General features: G+C 40.0%; 1 protein-coding gene across 1 annotated transcript in view; it reads left to right on the forward strand.

The window, feature by feature from the left end:
• NCAPG2 (non-SMC condensin II complex subunit G2) overlaps positions 1-21,871 on the forward strand; it is a 127,778-nt gene that overhangs the window by 9,497 nt on the left and 96,410 nt on the right. The window contains exons 3-9 of the mRNA XM_054017023.1: positions 129-317; positions 1,328-1,442; positions 4,924-5,084; positions 8,774-8,908; positions 11,586-11,680; positions 13,816-13,885; positions 18,997-19,083. Coding sequence (XP_053872998.1) covers positions 129-317; positions 1,328-1,442; positions 4,924-5,084; positions 8,774-8,908; positions 11,586-11,680; positions 13,816-13,885; positions 18,997-19,083 — 852 coding nt within the window. The remainder of the gene's footprint in view (positions 1-128; positions 318-1,327; positions 1,443-4,923; positions 5,085-8,773; positions 8,909-11,585; positions 11,681-13,815; positions 13,886-18,996; positions 19,084-21,871) is intronic.

Raw genomic sequence — 21,871 nt, forward strand, 5'->3', positions numbered from 1 at the left:
AAGTTATAACTGAGTGTTTGGGAAAAGGAACTTTGTTTAAAATAAGCATTTATTTTATTGCACATGACTGTATCAATGTAAACCACTACACTTGCACAGAATAAATTTGTTTTCTGATCACTTTACAGAAGGATCCATTTGATCCATTTGATCTGAATGAATTGCTTCAGGAATTACCAAGAAAACAGAAGGAAGCATTATGGGGGAGGCTGACGCATCTATTAACACACATTTTGGTAAAGAACCCAGTGGAAGGATGGCAGAGGATTGAAGATGAAAGTGATGATGATATGGAAATAGAGGAAAGTCCAAAAATGGTAAAATAAAAATACAAAATCTTCCAATATGCTATTCAAGATGCTGAGTACTTTGAATTAGGATCTTCTACCAGCAGATGTATCCACTTAGAGATTGCACAGAATTGGTTTGTACAACTTCCAAAAAACAACTTGGGGTTTTTCAGAGTTAAAGCTCTTTAATCTTTTCTTGCTCTCTTTATAGTCCAGCGTTTTGACCGTTTCTGGGGTATACTTATATTAATTGATCAAATGTTATTACAAGTTCAGTCTTTTACAAATTCAGTGTTCACAGCAGGAAGCCTACCAGCTGAAGCTGAGAAATTGACAAGAATGACAACCAACAGCCAATGTAAATAACTCCGTGTCTACACTGACACTGCATCACCCTAACTACACCTACATAAGCCTTACGCCTCTTGTGGAGGTGGAGTTATGTTGGTGTAGTAGAACACTTACGTTGGTGGGAGGAAGGCTGTGATGTGTAGTGGTCCACAAGTTATAAAAGTTGGAGAACCGCTGCACTAACACAATAATGCTTTACCTTATATAGCACATTGCATCTGAGGATTTAAAACAATTTAAAATTATAAGTGCATTAATCCACAAAACAACCCTGCTAAATAGATTCAATTTCTTATCTCTCAAATGGGGATATGCTGCAAAGTTTGGATTGCAAACCAGGCTCGTGGTTTAAATATAAACAAAATTTTTGTATTAGTAATTAGGAATTAAATAATAAAAATCCAAAGCCTTTTCTTTGAATTTAAATTTTGTACAAACTTTGTTTTTTGCAGATATGAATGTTGTGCCACAATTGACTAGATTGTTCAATGTTAAATGGAAACTAAGCAAGTGGATGTGTGTCCAGAACATTAAGTTTGAGCCATGCAGACTTATTTTCTGTAGCTAATGCTTATTTTCCGAGGCTTTTTTTTTTCAGAATTATAGCCTATTTTGAAGCCTCTTGAGTTGTTATAAAGAAAACTATTTTTCAGTTTACTTAAGATGAATTGTTTTTTAACTTTCAGAAACAAATGATAGCTGTGATCCAAGGGGTGACAACTGTAGTTACTGCTTCGATACCTGTAGTAGATGAAAATATAAACTACAAAGCTCTTCTAGAATGTGCTCTAATATTAAATGGTGGGTATTTTTCTTAATGTGGAGTTTTATATAGTATGCTGATTTTAGGCAGCACTTTAGTACACTGGTCTGCTGCTAATGGTTGAGTCTTCTTGTTTTTGTTGTAATTTGAATAAAAGGGTGTACTTTGGTGCCAGAGACACTGATATTTTGGCCTGCAGGCCTTATTTACTATGACCGCTTACTGTGAAGGATGGCAGGCAGGGAGTTGCATATCCTAATTTGGATTCCTTATTTCCTCCAAAAAATAAGTTTACAATCCATCCCATAAAAAAAACACTGTTTTATGTAATTTTTTTTTTTTTACGTTCTGTTGGTAGACTCTCCTGTTCCTAAAAAAACAAGTGAACTATCAGTTTAAATACATTGTTTCAAATCTTCATGTCCAACATTCTATGGGACAGTTACCATCTCTAAATGGAAGAGGAGATGACGGTCACTGTAATTTGTAAAAAGAACAGGAGTACTTGTGGCACCTTAGAGACTAACAAATTTATTAGTCTCTAAGGTGCCACAAGTACTCCTGTTCTTCTTTTTGCAGATACAGACTAACACGGCTGTTACTCTGAAAAGTGTAATTTGTGCCCCTACTATTTAAGAAGTATCAGTACGTTATAAACATACAGAATTATTAGTCCTGAGGTGGGGAGGGGAGGAGTCAACGCTTATGCTGATCTACATGGCATATTATCCTATGAGAGTGTCAAAATGCAAAATGAAGGATAAATTATTTCTACTCAAGGAGCAACAATTCTCCCTTTGCTGCTTTTGCCCGCTGTGGTGGGGTTTTGCAAATGAAGACTCTGTGCAGCCAATGTCAATATGACACCTGTTTCCGCCGGGCTATTTGTATTGATGGAGAGGCAAGATTGTGAAGTCAGGACTTTAGGGTGGGATTCACAAAGATACTTAAGTGCCTAGGTCTGGTCAGTTTTAGGCTCTACTGTGATTCACAACTCCCACTGAATTCTGTAGCCTCCTAAACTCACTCAGTGCCTAAATTTTCAGGGTACAAGTTTCCCTCTGCATCTATTTTCTACCTCTGGGCACATGCACTGCTGCCTAACTCTAGGAGTCCAGACACACAAAATCATAGGGTTAGAAGAGACTGCGAGGGTCATCTAGTCGAACTCCTTGCCAAGATGCAGAATTTGTGTCTAAACCATCCAAGACAGATGGCTATGCAGTTTCCTTTTGAAAACCTTCAGTGAAGGCGCTTCCACATCCTCCCTAGGCAGCCTGTTCCATGTCTCCTACTTAAGCCCCACAGTGGTTCACAAACCACAGAAGATAGGTGTTTGCCTACCTAAGTCATGTGCGGGGCCCAATCTGGTAGGCGTGCTCAGAGACTGCCTACTGGATTGGGTCCCATTCACAATTTGGCTGGAGGTAGTGGTGAGGCCCACTGTATAGCTTTTAGCCTGGTTCTTAGAGCACTCACCAGGAATGTGGGAGGGCTGGGTTCCGTTTTCCTCTCCTCTCCCAGAGGTGGGGAAGAGCATTTGGACAAGGAAAGTGCTCTAACTACTGAGCTATGGGATATTTTGATGCGGCGCACACGCTTGGTTTCTCCTGTTGAAGCCATTCCATTGTGAATAAGTAATGAAAGAGTGATTTGGCCAGAGAGAGAGAGAGACTCTGTAGCCTGGGATATGGTAGACCCAGGGTCCAGCTGCCCTGTTCCAGTGATTTTTTTTAATTATTTGTCCAAAGTGGAACAGCATCAGCAGGGGAGGTTGAAGGAGCCCCACGTCAGAATATCCCATAGCTAAGTAGTTAGAGCACTTTCCTGAGAGGTGGGAGGACCCCTGTTCAAATCGTTCTCCTCCTTTGGTAGGGGAGAGAGGGAAATGGAATAGGTGTCTCCCACATCCCAAGTCAGTGCTTTGACCACTAGGCTAAAGCTATAAGGTGGGCAACTCCTCCTTCCCCAGTTTTATATGAAGTTAGGTGCCTACCTATGCCATTCTCACAAGAAACACCTAAGTCACCTAAGCTGCTTGACCACAGGATATGGGATCCCAGTTGTGAATCGCTGGTAGAGATAGTCGCTTCTCTGCAGCCTGGACTTAGGTGCATATCTTCATGAGGGGTGGGGTTTAGAACACGCTCTTCTAGTCAGTATTTCCCATTGGATACCTTAGGTGACTTGCTGCCTAGTATGCTGGCTTTTGTGAATCCCATTGTATAAGGCATCTAGGCACTTAATGTAGGCTTTGTGAATCACGCTTGTTCCTGTTGTTTTCTAAGTGCTTAAAAGTTAGGTGTTGTGATGCTCAGCACCTAAATCCCTTTGTGAATCTAGCTGTTAGTGTATTGGTAGGCCAAGATCCTTGGGTCTATTGCTGCTCCTGGGGATCTGCGTCCTTAGCTTCTCAGTGACTCTGTCCTATTTCCTCCCAGATACACCCTGTTGCAGGTTTCACTTGTGAGAAACAACAATGTTGGGGGGGATGGAGCCAGCCCAGGAGAAGAACATTCATATTAAAGTGAAGCACTTAGTATGAAGGAGGTGATATTGGCTGGAGTTGTTAACTTGTCATGTTGTCGATATAGTACCACCACAGTTTTTACTCCATTATGGAGATTTTGCCTAAAAAATCAATAACATCGTATGGCCAACATAGTCTTCTGCAAAGTGGAACTGGTTAGGATTATTCAGTTTTTCCTTGAAGCCCTCTCCTCAGCAACTTGATCATCAAAGTGAAATTAACAAGAGTTAGCTTACACTCTGTTCATTTATGGAGCTGAACACCAGCTGGAGTAAGGAAAGTTTTAGTATGTCATAATCTGACATTGCCTCTCTTTTGAGCAGATATCCACCAACTTCAGAATTAAAAAAAAAAGAAAAAAAAAGGCATCTCTCCTTCACATAGATATAGCTATTGCTCCAGTGACTCTTTGGTCAAGAATCAGGGTACCATCTGGAAATAAATTTATCACCAACTTAATTGTGGTTTTCTAGAGCGTTTGTGTAAGTTAATATAGTGCTAAGTATACTGAGTGTTTGATTTTAAATTCTGTCTATGAGATTGGTATTTTTTAAAATGTAGGGCATCTAGAATTGTAGCTGTGTGCTGGAAAAATAAAAGGGATGGGGGGGTAATAATTTAGAGATGTGTCCAAAGCTAAGCTGTGCATCTTCATCCCCAAAATCCTGTACAAAAATTCACTAATTAACTACCCCATGTGAGGTAGGTAAGTACCTTTATCTCTCTGTCACTATTAAAATGGGTGAATCTTATAAAATTCAATTATTGCTGAGCCAGTGTACTCTGACAAATAGCTTAGAGCTTAATAGAACCATGTATGTAAACCCAAACAACTTTTTTCTGTTTGTGATTGGTATTGTGGGCACCAACGTAGGAAGAGCAGAACTTTGAGGTAGGCATCATGAGACAGATTCAACTTGCTAATAGACTGTTGTGCCACAGGAGTTTGATTATACTTGCAGTAAATAATTGCTTTGCACTCGTTGTAGGTATTCTTTATGCATTATCTGAATCTGAAAAAGTCCTACAGGGTGCCATCCAGCAATTATGTGCTATGTGGTGGGAGAAAGGACTGGAAGGAAAAGAACAGCTGGGGAAAACAGCTTTTATTCTGCTGCTAAGAAAAAGTCTGAAGAGCAAAACTGTTACGGTATGTTGAAGCTATGTGGATAACTTTATAATTATTATTGAATATCCAGAGTTCATGTGTCTCTAAAATACACTTCATTTTACTTGAGCTAATTGGTCTTCTCTGTCATAAAGGCCCCTAATATAATTTATCCAACATATGTTTAAGGCTTATTGGGTCTAAAGTGTCTCCAATGATACCTGTCTTGCAATTTGTGTTTTTAAATTGTTATAATCCGGTGTAGAATGAATTTAAAACTTGAATCCTTTTGAAAATATCATGTGATAAGTTAGCCACTTCTTCTTCTGCAACCTTTCCTGTCACTTCCTCCTCTTCTTCCCCCCCCCCCCCCCCAAAAAAAAAAGTTAATGGTCAATATTTGTAGAGTGACTAATGATTTTGGGCGACTTAATTTTGGGCTGTCGTTCCTGAAAAATCTTAAAGGGGCTTTATTTTTCAGAGTACATGTGCTCAGCACTTCCCAGAAATTATCCTTTTTTAATTCAGCCTCATGCTAGATGAGCCTTTATTGTGCGATGTCACAGGTGCTGTCCACACTCTGAGGGTCAGGCACCCAGGCTCTGCTAAGGAGAATGAGCCAATCTAGATCCACCTCTGGATTGGTAATGGGATAAGAACGGCCATACTGGGTCAGACCAAAGGTCCAATTAGCCCAGTATCCCATCTTCTGACAGCGGCCAATGCCAGGTGTCCCAGAGGGAATGAACAGAACACTAATCAGCAAGTGATCCATCCCCTGTTGCCCATTTCCAGCTTCTGGCAAACAGAGGCTAGGGACACCACCCTTGTCCATCCTGGCTAATAGCCATTGATGGACCTATCCTCCATGAATTTATCTAGTTCTTTTTTGAGATGGGGCGACCACATCTGCACATAGTATTCAAGATGTGGGTGTACCATGGATTTATATAGAGGCAATATGATATTTTCTATCTTATTATCTATCTTTCTTAAAGATTCCCAATATTCTGTTTGCTTTTTTGACTACCGCTGCACATTGAGTGAATATTTTCACAGAACTATCCACAATGACTCTGAGATCTTTCTTGATTGATAACAGCTAATTTTATATGTATAGTTAGGATTATGCTTTCCAATGTGCATTATTTTGCATTTATCAACATTGAATTTCATCTACCATTTTGTTGCCCAGCCACCCAGTTTTCAGAGATCCTTTTGGAGCTCTTCACAGTCTGCCTGGCACTTAACTATCTTGAGTAATTTTGTATCATCTGCAAATTTTGCCACCTCACTGTTTTGCCCCTTTTTCCAGACCATTTATGAATATGTTGAATAAGACTTGTCCCAGTACAGAATCTTGGGGGAACACCACTATTTATCTCTCCATTCTGAAAACTGAACATTTATTCCTACCTTTTGTTTCCTATCTTTTAACCAGTTACCAATTCATGAGAGGACCTTCTCTCTTATCCCGTGACCACTTACTTTGCGTAAGAGCCTTTGGTGAGAACTTTATCAAAGGCTTTCTGAAAATCTAAGTACACTATATCCACTAGATCCCCCTTGTCCACGTGCTTGTTGACCCTCTCAAAGAATTCTAGTAGATTGGTGAGACATGATTTTCCTTTACAAAAACCATGTTGACTCTTCCCCCAACAAATTATGTTCATCTATGTGTCTGACAATTTTGTTCTTTACTATAGTTTCAACCAGTTTTCCTGGTACTGAAGTCAGACTTACCGACCTGTAATTGCCCTGGTCACATCTGGAGCCTTTTTTTAAAAATTGGTATCACATTAGCTATCCTTCAGTCATTTGGTACAGAGGCTGATTTAAATGATAGGTTACAGACTACAGTTAGTAGTTCTGCAATTTCACATTTGAGTTCCTTCAGAACTCTTGGGTGAATACCATCTGGTCCTGGTGACTTATTACTGTTTGTTTTATCAATTTGTTCCAAAACCACCTCTAATGACACCTCAATCTGGGACAGTTCTTCAGATTTGTCACCTAAAAACAATGGCTCAGGTTTAGGAATCTCCCTCGCATCCTCAGCCATGAAGACCAATGCAAAGAATGCATTTAGCTTCTCCGCAATCGCCTTATCATCCTTGAGTGCTCCATTAGCATCTCGATCGTCCAGTGGCCCCACTGGTTGTTTATCAGGCTTCCTGCTTCTGATATACTTAAATTTATTTTTATTTTTTTGCTATTACTTTTTGAATCTTTGGCCTTCCTAATTATAGTTTTACACTTAATTTGCCAGAGTTTATGCTCCTTTCTATTTCTATTTTCCTCACTAGGATTTAACTTCCACTTTTAAAGGATGTCTTTTTGCCTCTTGCTGCTTTTTACTTTGTTGTTTAGCCACGGTGGCACTTTTTTTGTTTTCTTACTATGTTTTTTTAAATTTGGGGTATACATTGAAGTTGAACCTCTATTATGGTGTCTTTCGGTAGCTGGGCATTAGTTAATTAGTAAAGGAACACCTGGGCTTTATCAAGAGCCAGAATACAGAGGAAGCTTCTGGGCAGAGGAACTACCCCAGAACACAGATTTCCAGAGGAGTGATTACAAAGCTCTCTGGACAGGAAGGCCTAGGTGATTCCCTGAGTCATCAGGGGAGAGACTAGGCAGTGGAGAAGCCTGGGGAGTTACAGCTGAGGGAGAAGGCTTGTTTAGATACCATGTTTGGCAGTTGATTAAATAAACTAGACCCCGGAAGGGGCATTATTGACTGTATATAAGCCTCATTGAATTTATTGAAAGGCCACTAGGGGAAACTGAGGCAGAGACATAACTGCAGTTCCATACCCAGCGTGTTCCAGAGGTATGTCCACTCCTTTTGCTTAGCTTTCCATTGTTCATGAACTATATAATTCTTAGCTCCCAGCCTCGCATGTCATTTTTAATTGCTTGCTTTATTTCAGTTTGATTTCAATTAATTTTCTCGGACGATTTTTGTCTGTGTTTTCTAAAGCACTGTGCACATCTGTGGCAGTACCCAAGAAATTGTTTCCTCTATAGTCATTCTCATTTTTGTCATCTCTTCGTCATTCTAATTGCTTCTGTCATGGTTATCCCATCTCTGCAACATTGTCTTGTTTCTTCCCCTTATCCTAGTCCTCTTTGGTTTCTTTTCCTTCTCAAAGAAAAGGTTTCTTTTCTCAGATTCACTGCAAGTCTTTTTTCTGTGGTTATGCATGTTGTTTTAATTTGTTTCCATTTCCACTATATCAAGGAAATTTAATGTTTTATGCAGTCTGAAAAAGTACCACTGCCTATATGGTACAGGGTTGGTTCAGGTTCTGAAACTGAAATGTGGTTGGCAGGAGAGCTCTTAGGGCACGTCTTCACTACCCACCGGATCGTCAGGTAGCAATCGATCTATTGGGGATCAACTTATCGCGTCTAGTGAAGACGCTATAAAATCGATCCCCAATGGCTCTGCCGTCGACTCCGGAACTCCACTGCGGCAAGAAGCGGAGTCGACGGCGGCGCGGCAGCGGTCGACTTGCCGCCATCCTCACAGCCAGGTAAGTCGACCTAAAACACGCAACTTCAGCTATGCTATTCACGTAGCTGAAGTTGCGTATCTTCTAGGTCGACGACCCCCCCCCCCCCCCCCCCCCCCCCCCCCCCCCCGTAGTGTAGACCTTAGACAGCGAAGTCTAAAAGTGTAATTAGGTTTACTTTCACTATAGCATAACTGTGTTTCTTTTTTTTAGGGTGCAGATATAGTTCGTCTATGGCATCTACACCAGACATTACTGTGTTTTGATTATGACCTCGAGGAGACTAATGAAGTAAAAGATTTGTTGCTTCAGTGCTTTATGAGTGTTAACCATATAAAAAAAGAAGAGGTAAACAGACATTTTTCCATATGTTTTCAAATATTTTAAATGTTAACTTCTTTCAGAGTTAGTCTTTTTGTGACGTATTTGTGGAAGTACCAGTTCTTAACAAGTCATATAGTGAGCTTTAGACAGAAAATTCACCACTTATTTCAGGTTATGGAGCTAAGAGTCTAGTTTTTCCTCCCCAAAGTGAATCTTGGTGGGTGTGTGTGTGTGGTTTTTTTTTTTTTTTTTTTTTTTTTTTTTTGTTGCTTAGTAAAGACAACAGGATTTGGCCCTATCTGTTATCACGCAAATACACACATTGTGAAACAGGCTTTCTGTTGACTTTTGTCTCCCTCAGCACAGACAAACCATTCTGTGCTGCAGGAATGTTGTCAAGAAAGGGAAAAAGCACTCCAAAGTGAGTAACCTTCTTTAACTACAGTATAATTGTTACCCTTCTGATTCCATATCATAGCCCACTTTTGGAATTATGGAAGTATTATCAGTTTCTGCAAACTCAGATTTGTACTGCATTTGCAGAAGTCTTAAACCTGATCTCTTTTCCGTGAAGAATTGCTTTCAGCTGTAACTTTTTACTTCAGTTTGCACATTAGGGAATATTGAGATCTATACATTACACACCTTCCAATGCCATAGCACGGACTGAAACCAAGATATATTAAGCCAATGGAGAAAGTACAGTAATGAACTAGTTTTATTCTGGAAGGGGAGGAGAAGCTTATATTTTTTTTTTTCTAACACTACAGCAAAAACAAATTCTAAATTTGTTACTGTCCCCTTGACTTAGTGCATTCAAAGGTAATGAAAAAGTCTGAGAACCGTGCTTGCTTGGTCACATCCTATACTACAGTAACTAAATATAATTATATGAATTAAGGGTAATAGTAGCCATGTTAAATAATTTTGTTGCTCTAGTTAGATAGTTTCTGAATGATCTGGTTTACTTTAATATTACCTAATTATATATGGACAATAGAAGCATTGAAAACTAGCTGTTAGATAATGCAGATTTATACATTTGTATATCTTTTAGCAACAAATCAACATGTATGTTTGTTTCTCCAGGTCTTGTTTTTTATAAGGTCTTTACTTGTTACTACAGACCTATTATTCCATAGACAAACCACAATTCCAGTTTTCCTCAGGCTGAAATATTTTGACTATGGAACAAATCTGTGTTATTAAAAAAGACTTTAGAAAATCACCACGTGCAAACAGTTTCTCTGCCTTTTAAAAGATAGTGCATTAATGTGGTTCTACACCTGACTTAAAATTTTTATTAAGGGGCTCTTAGCACGAGGTGAACTGTACAGTACCTGGAGAACTTAGCCTGAACTTGTATATAGTACTTAGCATATTGGGTTCTTGATCTCCAGTTTGAGTCCCTAGGCACTCTGCAGTACAAATAAATACTAAGTAATTCTTGAGTTATACTAGGCAATAAAAATGCTTAAGAATCTTACAACTTTTCTTAAACAATCAGAATATCACTTAAATATATGCAGTTTTTTTTCTTTAGGAAGCATTACCTGCGACCTTAAGTTCTTCGAGTGCTTGCTCCTGTCCGTTCCAGTGTAGGTGTGTGCTTGCCCCGAGCACCGCCTCTGGAAAGTTTTTCTCTCAGTGGTATCTGTTGGGTCAGCTCTGGTGCCCCTTGGAGTCGCACCCTCCTAGTACTGTTATTTAGGGCCCTGCCAACCCCTCAGTTCCTTTTTACCACCCATGACAGTCGCTGGAACTACTGCTCATCCTTGTGGTTTTTTTCTTTTTTTCTTTTTCTAGAGTTTGAGTTTGTTCATTAGTAGCAGACACAACTTAGTGGGGTTAGCCCTTCCTTGGCATCAGGGTAGGCCTCAGACCCCAAGGTTCAAGCCATGTGCATCATGCCATAAGCCGATGCTGCTTAGCAACCAACATTCCATCTTCGTCAAGTGTCTGGGGGGAGACGCACACGGAGGAGCGTTGCAGGATTTGCAAGGGCTTTAGGCCCAGAACTAAGAAGGATAGAGACACTAGACTCAAGTTCCTCCTGATGGAGGCAGTGTTTCGTCCCCGTTCCAAGCAGAGTCACGTTGACCCAACACCGCGTACTTTGGCTTCAGTAAGAAGCACCTTGGCATTTCTAAGGGAGATAGAGATAGGAAGGACTCTGCATATATGGCATTATGCCATCACCTAGCAAACTAGAGATGATGTGAGTTTCGGCCAAGCTGTTAGTGTGTCAATGAACTTCGAACCCTCCACCTGCTCGACTGCTTAGGAGTCGCTTACATTGGAATAGACGTGAGCAAGCACTTGAAGAAAAAATGGTTACTAACTTTCTGTAATTGTTGTTCTTTGAGAGTGTTGCTCATGTCCATTCCAAAACTCCCTCGCCTGCACCTCTGTCAGAGTTAGCCGGCAAGAAGGAACTTAGGGGGCGGTGGGGCCCTATATACCACCGGTGTCGGAGCACAACTCCAGGGGGTAGAGCTGACCCGACAGACAACACTGGGAAAAACTTTTCAGTGGTGGTACTTGGGGTGAGCACATACCTACATTGGAATGGACATGAGGAACACATTTCAAAGAACAACAGTTATGGAAGGCTAGTAACCGTTTTTTCTCAGTTAACAACTTGAAATGGATCTTAAATTGATTCCTGATTTGGGCTTATTTCCGTTTTTTTTCTTAACAGGGAAGAAGATTCCTTAGCTTTCTGTTGAGCTGGAATGTAAACTTCATTAAAATGATCCATGGGACTATTAAAAACCAGTTGCAGTGTTTTTCAAAGTATGTATCACAGTTACAGTGATTGCCATTATGAATGCTGGCCACACTTTGCTTTCAGTTTTCAAAGATGGAACATCTAGCTTATGGATGAAATACACCTGAATGAAAAGATCAGATTCTACAAATATAATGAGTAACTTCCATATTGCTTCAATAATTCTGTGTCTTTATCTTGTCTATACAGTGGATGCTGCTTAATAGCAATAATGATATTAACTTCTGGCTAATAGCATCCTTTTTACAGGAACCAGTCCTGTTCCATTGACTTTAATGTTAATGGGATTCAAATATTGGCAACAGTCATGCCACTTTTTGACGTGTTCCATGGCTGCAGCCCTTGCCTGTAGCCGGGAGGAGAAGCTGTGGGCCTGGCAGCTGCAGGAAGGAGGAACTGCAGCCTGGGTAGCAGGACTTTCTATGGGGAGTGGCGGTACTGGGGGCCACAAGACTGCACGGTACCTCTCTGCTCTCCAGGCTGTGCCCTGCCCTGTCTCTGTGGATCTGGGCTTGGCACGTCCTAGAGCTTCCTTTCATGGCTATAGCTCTTCAAATCTGTCTGCTGGGCTACAGCCAGCAAAGGAAGTTCTGGGACGTGCGTTCCAAGGGTGCAGCCCAACAAACTTCCCTGCAGCTGTCCAGCTTGTAGCCTCCCCTATGTCGATGAAGAATGTATATATTTTTTTTGTATTGATATTTTTTCTTTTTTAGCTGACTAAAACCCCAAGAACTCTCATATGTTTTACAAACTAATCAACTAATGTTGTATTAAACATATTGTGAACCTAACTATATCAATCAGTAGCAACAGGTGGTTTAGCTATGTACAATTCTCAGAGTGAATGGGAGCCGAATGGCCAAAACGTCACGGAATCTCAAAATATATGGATGTTTATGTCAGCCAAACTAAATATTTTGAACCAGATGCTTTCATGTTGTCTCTTCATATTTTTAAACAAATTACAAAAACACACAGGCTTATTTGTACCTGTTTTGGTTTTAAATTTTACTTTTCCCCTGTAATATAAATGTAGTTCTATCCACAAAAAGGTTGACCCATGGCTTGTATCCCTGGCTAGGTAGTGCATGGCAAGCTGGGGTGTGAATGTACAGCATGCTACATGTGCAGTAGGGAATTTTTTAGTACAGGATAGTAGGTCTGCACAGTCAGTTTAGTACATTGCAGGCTAGCATGCTGTACATGCACACCCTATCTTGCCATGTACTAACTAGCCATGAAGACAACCCTCTGTCTTTGTATATTTATATGTTGTCTAACACAATGGGGCATCAGTCCTAACTGGATTACTACAATTAAATATATTGCAGAATGTCAAAAACTAGCACAGGTCCTCTGGATAGGGACAGTATTGTATTTGCCTAATTGGAAGAATTCATCTGGTTTGATAAATTACTAATTATGTAGCATTTTACTGTTATATGGTACCAGTTTAAAGAGATTTTTCAGAGATTTGCAGAGATTAATTGCCAAATTGTTCAGTAAAGATAACAAGTTATTCTTTAAGTTAAAATAATTTGCATAATGCTTCTGATTTAGAACTGTTTTTTTTCAGATTTGCTTTTTAAATAATTTAAAGCACTCGAGATTCAGTGCAAGTATTTTATTCTATATAAATTCGTCAGTTCTCTCGCTTCTGAAATGTGCAAATACTCTTATGCTTAGCTCTTTTGGTTGTAGTTCTTATTTCATTAATATAAGATTAAGGCATGTATGCTGCCAAAGGAGACTGCACAATACTGCATATATTGGAATGTAAAATTAAAAACTGCATTGCTTTGGAAACATACCCCTATCTTTTTTTTTAAAGATGAGGTAATATATAATACCTACAATAATATTCAGTGGGTGCTTGGTTTTCTCTTTAAATATAAAATTTTATTGGAGGTTTCCTTTGAAATCTGTAACTGAGTAAACTTTATATTCTTCTGTTGGTGTATTAATTACTAAAATAGATTTCAAGTTTTTGCTGGTATTAAAAACAGGGCTGCAAGAGAATGTGTAATACCCTCAAGACCCATTGCCACTCAACACCGACAAACATTAACTTTTTATAAAATATTTACTGTAAAGATGGTATAAAGTTTGATATTTCTTCTCTCTTAATTTGTTAACACAGATCTCTGATGGCATATGTTGCAGAAATTTATTTTAGGGCTTGGAAGAAGGCTTCAGGAGAGATCTTAGAGGTACATACTCTGATTTGAACTTGCTATTAAGATTAGTTCATCTAAAGATTCTTTGAAATTGATCCAGTTAAAAGGTTCAGAATTATTTTTTCCTTTTGGCAGTTGTATAGCTCTATACGCACCCTTATCCAACATTTCTCCCTTCAGTTTTGGCCTCTAGATCTGATGCCTTATTTGGGTACCCCCTACTGGGGTTGTGTAGTAATTTTTGTTGTCAGAAGGGGGTCATGGTGCAATGAAGTTTGGGAATCCGTGCAGTAGATTAATGCTTTGATGAATGAAAGTCAATGTGGCTTGCTGAAGAACTAAAACAACTCAAAACAATGCCACCTCTGAGTTTAAGAAAACAATACATCTCTAATCCCCAAATAAAACTTTTCATTTGAATAGTTTATTGTTGTAGACTTAGAACTATTAGCCTTTAAATATTTACAGTTAATACTTGGGCCACACCATTTGCAGCACATACATTCAATTTCATCCTTTTCTCCTGTTTTTTGTTTTTTAAAAACTTTTGAATACTTTCTTGTCTTCTGAAACAGGTTCTGATACAGATTTTCGTTTTCTTCCTATTTTAGTGTGTCAGATCTTTAAACCGTTATCTTTAAGGTTGTGGATTAATTGCAGTTAATTTAAGAGATTAACTAAAAAAAATTAATCGCGATTAATCGCCCTGTTAAACAAGACCAGTTGAAATTTATTAAATATTTTTGGGTGTTTTTCTACATTTTCAAATATATCTATTTCAATTACACTGCTCTACAGCCAAAATGCTTCTGAAATAAATGTAGTCAATGCTGGGTCACTGAGAACGAAAATGATGCTTAAAATTGTTGATTGGTTCTAGTTTTCAAGATATGCTATTGGGTCAATATATACGACTCTTGACTTGGGAATGGCAGAGGATAAGTGAGTTATAAAGGGAAGGGATCTCAATTTAAACCAGAAATGACTAAAATACATCTTTGACTGGATCTATGACTGGCTTTGGACAGTACTTGCTTTTTAGGGAAAACAAGGAATGCTGCAATCTGAAGCTGGTATTGTGTCATACATGATATGAATTGCATCATGTTATTCCTAGAAGTCATGGATGATGCAATCATATCGAAGATTACATCACTCTGCTGAACAAATTGCCCTATATCAGCTCTAGAAATCATACAGTGTTTGATTTTGCAAAGGGACGCATTTCTGTTTAGCCAAAGTGAGCAGAGATGCCTCGTACTTGTGTGAACAGTGCAGATAACTTTTGCTATGTTTGTGGTGAAGTGACTTTTGCATCACAAAAGCGCAGTATAACCACTATGGTTAAGAAAGCCTATCACCTTTCTTTTGGCTGCAAAATTGGAGATCAGGACAAGAGGTGGGCCCCACACAAATGCTGCAACACTTGTGCAACAAATCTTCGCCAGTGGTTGAACAGGAAAAGGAAATCTATGCCTTTTGCAGTGCCAATGATTTGGAGAGAACCAACAGATCATACCAGCAATTGTTACTTCTGCATGGTGCCTCCAGTTGGGAAAGGTGTGTCAAAGAAGAAAAATGGACTGTACATTATCCAAACATTCCATCAGCCATACGTCCAGTATCCCACGGAGAAGGACTGCCGGTTCCTGATGCACCAGAATCATTCTCACTTGAGTAAGACGAGGAAGAGGATGAAACTTCTGGTCCTGAACCATCAATGTCCAGGACCCACATTTTCTCCCATCCTCCTCCTCTGAACCACACCTCATAACACAAGGTGAACTGAATGACCTTGCCAGGGATTTGGAACTACCCAAGAGTAAGGCAGAGCTGTTGGGCTCCAGACTACAGCAGTGGAATCTCCTGGCAGGTGATGTTAGGGTTTCCATGTTCCGTGACCGTCAAAAGGATCTTGTCCCATTCTTCTTCATGGAAGGTGATCTTGTAGCCTGCAACAACATCCATGGTGTGATGGCAGCCCTCAAAATCGTTCACGATCCAGATGAGTGGAGACTGTTCATTGATTCATCGAAGACGAGTCTTAAAGCTGTTTTACCGCATAATGGCAATGTTTTGCCATCAATTCCAGTTGGTCATGCAGTCCATATGAAGGAAACCTAGGACAACATGAAACAACTTTTGAGGTGCATAAACTATGACCAACATCAGTGGCAGCTTTGTGGCGATTTGAAGGTTGTTGCTCTCTTGCTTGGTCTGCAGACTGGATACACAAAGTACTGCTGTTTTCTCTGCGAATGGGATAGTCGTGCAAGAGATTCGCACTACATCAAGAAAGATTGGCCACTCCGACAGTCATTGGAGCCTGGGAGAAAAAGTGTTCAGCATCCACCACTTGATTCAACAAGGAAGATTTTGTTACCATCCTTACACATCAAGCTGGGTGAGATGAAGAACTTTGTCAAGGCCATTGACAAAACACAAGCAGCTTTCAAGTACCTCCGTGGAAAACTTCCAAGGTTAAGTGAAGCTAAGATAAGGGAAGGTGTCTTTGTTGGTCCTCAGATTCATGAACTTCTTCGAGACGATGCATTTGACCATGCACTGTGTGGCAAGGAAAAGACGGCCTGGAAAGCCTTCCAGTTAGTGGCAATAAATTTTCTCGGAAACAACAAGGCAGACAACTACAGGTTGTTGAGGAGGTTTTCCACCAAGGCATACAAAAGCCTTGGTTGCAACATGTCACTAAAGATACGTTTTTTGCACTCTCATCTAGATTTTTTTCCCACTGAACTGCGGAGCAGTGAGCGACGAGCACGGCGAGCGAATTCACCAGGACATTGCAACAATGGAGAAAGCCTATCAGGGCTAATGGAGCCCATCAATGCTTGCAGACTATTGCTGGACGGTGACAAGAGATGCTCCATTTAATGAATACAAGAGACAAGCCAAGAAGCGCCGAGTAGACACTGAATAGGACTAAACTATGTACATAATAGTTTTTTGCCTTTTGTTTCATAATACATTTTATTTATATAACCCTTTTGCTGATTTTTAAAGTGTTACATAAACAGGACAGGTGAAATATTATCATGTAAAGCAACCATAAACACATGAAAAGACCTAGGTTTACAATTTATGATTAAAACTCTATCTACACAATATACATAGACATAAAATGTAAAAACTTAAATATCTTAGAAACAGTAGCCAATCAGTTGTTTTAATTGTCATATTTGAATTCAGCACATCAAAATACATAATAAATAACACATTTTATCTCTGAAGCAGACGACTTCTCAAAAATTGTAGACCAGTGTTACAACACAATACAAAGTGTACAGTGCTCAAACAAGTATTGAAGTGCAATATCTTTATCATGAAAGTGCAACTTAAAAATGTATTTTTTTTTTCTGTTATATAACTGCACTCCACAAAACAATATAAAACTTAGAGCCTACAAGTTCACTCAGTCCTACTTCTTATTCAGCCAATCGCTAAGAAAAACAAGTTTGTTTACGGGAGATAATGCTGCCCGCTTCTTAATTACAATGTCACCTGAAAGTGAGAACAGGCGTTCGTATGGCAGTGTTGTAGCTGGCATCATAAAATATTTGTGCCAGATGTGCTAAAGATTCATATGCCGCTTCATGCTTTGGCCATTGTTCCAGAGGAGATACTTCCATGCTGATGACGCTCATTTAAAAAAAAAAAAAAGTGTTAATTAAATTTGTGATTGAACTTCTTGGGGGAGAATTGTATGTCTCCTGCTCTGCTTTACCTGCATTCTGCCATATATTTCATGTTATAGCAGTCTCGGATGATGACCCAGCACATGTTGTTTGTTTTAATAACACTTTCAGTGGAAATTTGACAAAATGCAAAGAAGATACCAATGTGAGATTTCTAAAGATAGCTGCAGCACTCGACCCAAGATTTAAGAATCTGAAGTGCTTTCCAAAATCTGAGAGGGGTCAGGTGTGGAACTTGCTCTCAGAAGTCTTAGAAGAGCAGCACTCTGATGCAGAAACTACAGAACCCAAACCACCAAAAAAGAAATTCAACCTTCTGTTGGTGGTATCTGACTCAGATGATGACAATAAACATGCGTCGGTCCACACTGCTTTGGATTGTTATCTATCAGAACCCATCAGAATGGACGCATGTCTTCTGGAATGGTGGTTGAAGCATGAAGGGACATATGAATCTTTAGTGCATCTGGCATGTAAATAACTTGTGTCGCCAGCTAGAACAGTGCCATGCAAAGGCCTGTTCTCACTTTCAGGTGATATTGTAAACAAGAAGCAGGCAGCATTATCTTGTTTGCCTGAGCGATTGGCTGAACAAGAAATGAGGACTGATAGGACTTGTAGGCTCTAAAGATTTACATTGTTTTATTTTTGAATGCAGGTTTTTTGTACATAATTCTACATTTGTAAGTTCAACTTTCATGATAAAAAGATTGCACTGCAGTACTTGTATTAGGTGAATGGAAAAATACTATTTTTGTTTTTTACAGTGCAAATATTTGTAATAAAAAATAAATATAAAATGAGCACTGTACACTTTGTATTCTGTGTTGTAATTGAAATCTATATATTTGAAAATGTAGAAAACATCCAGAATATTTAAATAAATGGTATTCTATTGTTTAACAATGCGATTAATCTCTATTAATTTTTTAATCACTTGACAGCCCTAGTTATCTGCTAACAGCTTGAAATGTGCATGTGGTAGGTGTGAGATTCATCAGTATATTCAGATGCTTATGTACTTCAAATTTGCATGTTTGCCTATTTATTTATGTGCATCTTCTAGTCTAATATACCCTTACATCAGCAGGCAGCTTTGCATATACACACAGCTTTGCATATACACATGTATATGTAATACATATATCTCATGCAATATATTGTATTTTCCTAATAAAACAAGTTATTTTTTATGTATCTGAATGATCCAAATTAGGGTGAAAATTGGGGGGGAAAATGAATAATAGTTTTGTAAAACCCGGGATTTTTTCTGTAAAAATCAGTTTAAACTGAAAATAGAGGGGCTTAGCTATAAGCATCTGAAAACAGAATATGAAAACTTAAAGTATCAAGCAACCTTAAGTAAATCACTACCTGTGCCACCTATAATCTTGTATGTTAACTGTAGTTTGTAATGCATTTTTATTTTAGATTCTTGAGCATAATTGCATTCAGGATTTCATGCATCATGGAATCCATCTTCCTAGGAGTTCTCCAGTGCATCCTAAAGTGAGAGAGGTATGTTACTGTCAAACATGACATACAGTACTAGCACAACATGTTTTTAAAGTCCTTTTCAAAATCAGATTATTATAATATGAGAATATTCTGTTTGTTTTAAGTATATCTATGTTAAGAATAGTCTACTGATTCTGAAAATCTATTAATTTGCTTTAGTTAACTGGAAATATTGGCTATCTGAACAAGTTAAAGGAGCACTTTACATAGTTTAGGTACAAATTTAAGTAGTGTTCAAGATCAAAAAAATAGAAGGAGGGATTTTGCATAACTTAATATGAATTTATGTTCAATTTCATAATATTAAAATAAAATCTGTTAAAAGGTTTTTGTTTGCACTTATACACTTCCTGCACTATTTGCAACCGAAGCATTGTATCTTATGTAAAAGCACAGTGAACTTGACTAGAAATTGTCACACTGCTAATTTATTTTAAAATGAGTGAAATGAAAAGGTAGATAATAGAGATGGTGAAGTTCATTATTCAGTGTTGCATTAGTATCATAGATAAGAAGTTTTCCCCCACAATGACTTTAAGCCCATTAGTGATCCCCTGTGTTTTAAAATTACCTTGTCAGCTGTGCCCATCGCATGTAAACTGTTTTCATGAAGTCAGCTTTAAAAACAATTCGTTCTCAACTGAATGCTAATATAACTTTTTAAATGCTTCTTTTTCCATTAGTTTAGGACAGAGGTGGGGAAACGACGGCCCGCGGGCCACATCTGGCCCACGGGACCATTCTCCCCGGCCCCTGAGCTCCTGGCCCGGGGGGCTAGCCCCAGGCCCCTCCCCCGCTGTTCCTCCTCCCCCGCAGCCTCAGCTCACTGCACCCCCAGTGCAATGCTCTGGGCAGCAAGCTCCTGGGCCAGTGCAGCTGCAGGGTCCGCCTGACCCAGTGCTCTGTGCTGCGCGGTGCGTAGCTGGCTCCAGCTGGATGGCGCAGCTGCCTGTCATGGTGCAGCCGCGCCGCCAGCCACCAGTGCTCCAGGCAGCGCGGTAAGGGGGCAGGGTGCAGGGGAGGGGGGTTGGATAGAAGGCAGGGGAGTTCAGGGGGTGGTCAGGGGCTGGGGATGTGGATAGGGGCAGTCAGAGGGCGGGGAAGAGGGGGTTGAATGGAGGCTGGGGTTCCGGGGGTGATCAAGGAGAAGAGGTGGTTGGATGGGGCAGGGGGTCCCGGGGGGTCAGTCAGGAAGGAGAAGAGGGGTTGGATGGGGGGCAGTTAGGGGCGGGGAGTCTGGGGGTGGTCAGGGGACAGGGAGTGGGGGGAGGTGTGGATGGGGCAGAGGTTCGGGGGGGGGGGGAGGGCTGTCAGGGAACAGGGGGGGTTGGATGGGGCAGGAGTCCTGGGAGGCCATCATGGGCGAGAAGCCGTGGGGGGGGTCGGTCCATGCCTGGCTGTTTGGGGAGGCACAGCTTCCCTTATTCGGCCCTCCTTACAATTTCTGAAACCCGATGCGGCCCTCAGGCCAAAAAGTTTGCCCGCCCCTGGTTTAGGAGTACATTTATGTGCTGTTGGTCTAATGGGAACTTTCTACACCCTAGTCTTTAGAGACAGCTTGTTTTATTGCCATAGGTTGTGATGGTATCTGGCAGCCCATGCTCCTTCCTTCTGTTCATAGTGCTGGCAGAAGCTGCTTCTTAAAGAGGATTCATGTTTCCCAAATCAGCTCTTGCTTCTCATTCATAACTGAGTTTATCTCACGGATAGAGTATCGCAGTCATGAAAACAGCTCTTTCTTTCAATTAGATAGGGAGACCATTCCCTGCTTCTAGCAGCTGCTAATTGAAGTTCTATTCATGCTGTCCCTGTGGGTGCTCCACCTCACGTGACAGTGTGTCCTGGTGCCGTTGATCGGAGTCTTTTCCATAGCAGTGCTCAGTCGGACTGCACGCACGCTCCTGTCTGTCCCATTGAACGCGCGTGCACGGCTTGCCCCCTTCAGTTCTTTCTCAACTGTCTTTGGCTGAAGACAGAGCTCTCCGCAGTGCGACAGCCCTTTCTCCCTAGAGTTTAAAAAAAAAATAGAAATTAGTAGTTTAAAAAGTTTTCTTTACTGTAGTTTTCATAGTTAACTTGTGTCAAAGTTCGATTCAGGACTCACAATTTGTTAGATCACTCTGTTTATTAGCACAGCACTCTGCTAATACATTCAGATAATGTGAGCACCGTGCAAGACCCACAGTACCTTATTTTATACAAATAAAAAGGGCACGAATTTAACAAGAGGACAAAAAGAACAGGAGTACTTGTGGCACCTTAGAGACTAACAAATTTATTAGAGCATAAGCTTTTGTGGGCTACAACCCACTTCTTCAGATGCAAGAGGACAAAGAAAGCAGAACTGACAAGTTTACCTGAGGCTAGACATACATATTCATTTTTCTTACTAACTTTTACAGATCTCTGGCTAATGTTCCACCATTAGCTTAAGTGGACTCATTGTTTATGCCTTAATGTTCCTTTTCCTGACACCTGTATTTCAACATTTCTTATTTCTGCTTAAAGGTACATACAGCATTTCTTTAGTCCATTCTATTTTTACAATATATTTCATTCTACTTTCACACTTGTTTTTTTTTTTTTTAAATAAAAATTTATTCTTTGCTTTGTTAGTTTTCTCTAGTTTGTAGTTTTTCCCCCTTCAGGCCACGAACATTAACGTTAAGGACTATGCCAGGTTACCCTGGCTTTAAGAGATGGAGCTCATGCCGTGAGGCAATGCCTAGATTTGATGGTCACTCTCAACTGTGGGAGGTGCCTCGGATATCTATTCCTTGTAAGTGCA

The sequence above is a fragment of the Malaclemys terrapin genome, chromosome 2, assembly GCF_027887155.1.
Source record: "Malaclemys terrapin pileata isolate rMalTer1 chromosome 2, rMalTer1.hap1, whole genome shotgun sequence".
NCBI classification, from domain to species: domain Eukaryota; kingdom Metazoa; phylum Chordata; order Testudines; family Emydidae; genus Malaclemys; species Malaclemys terrapin.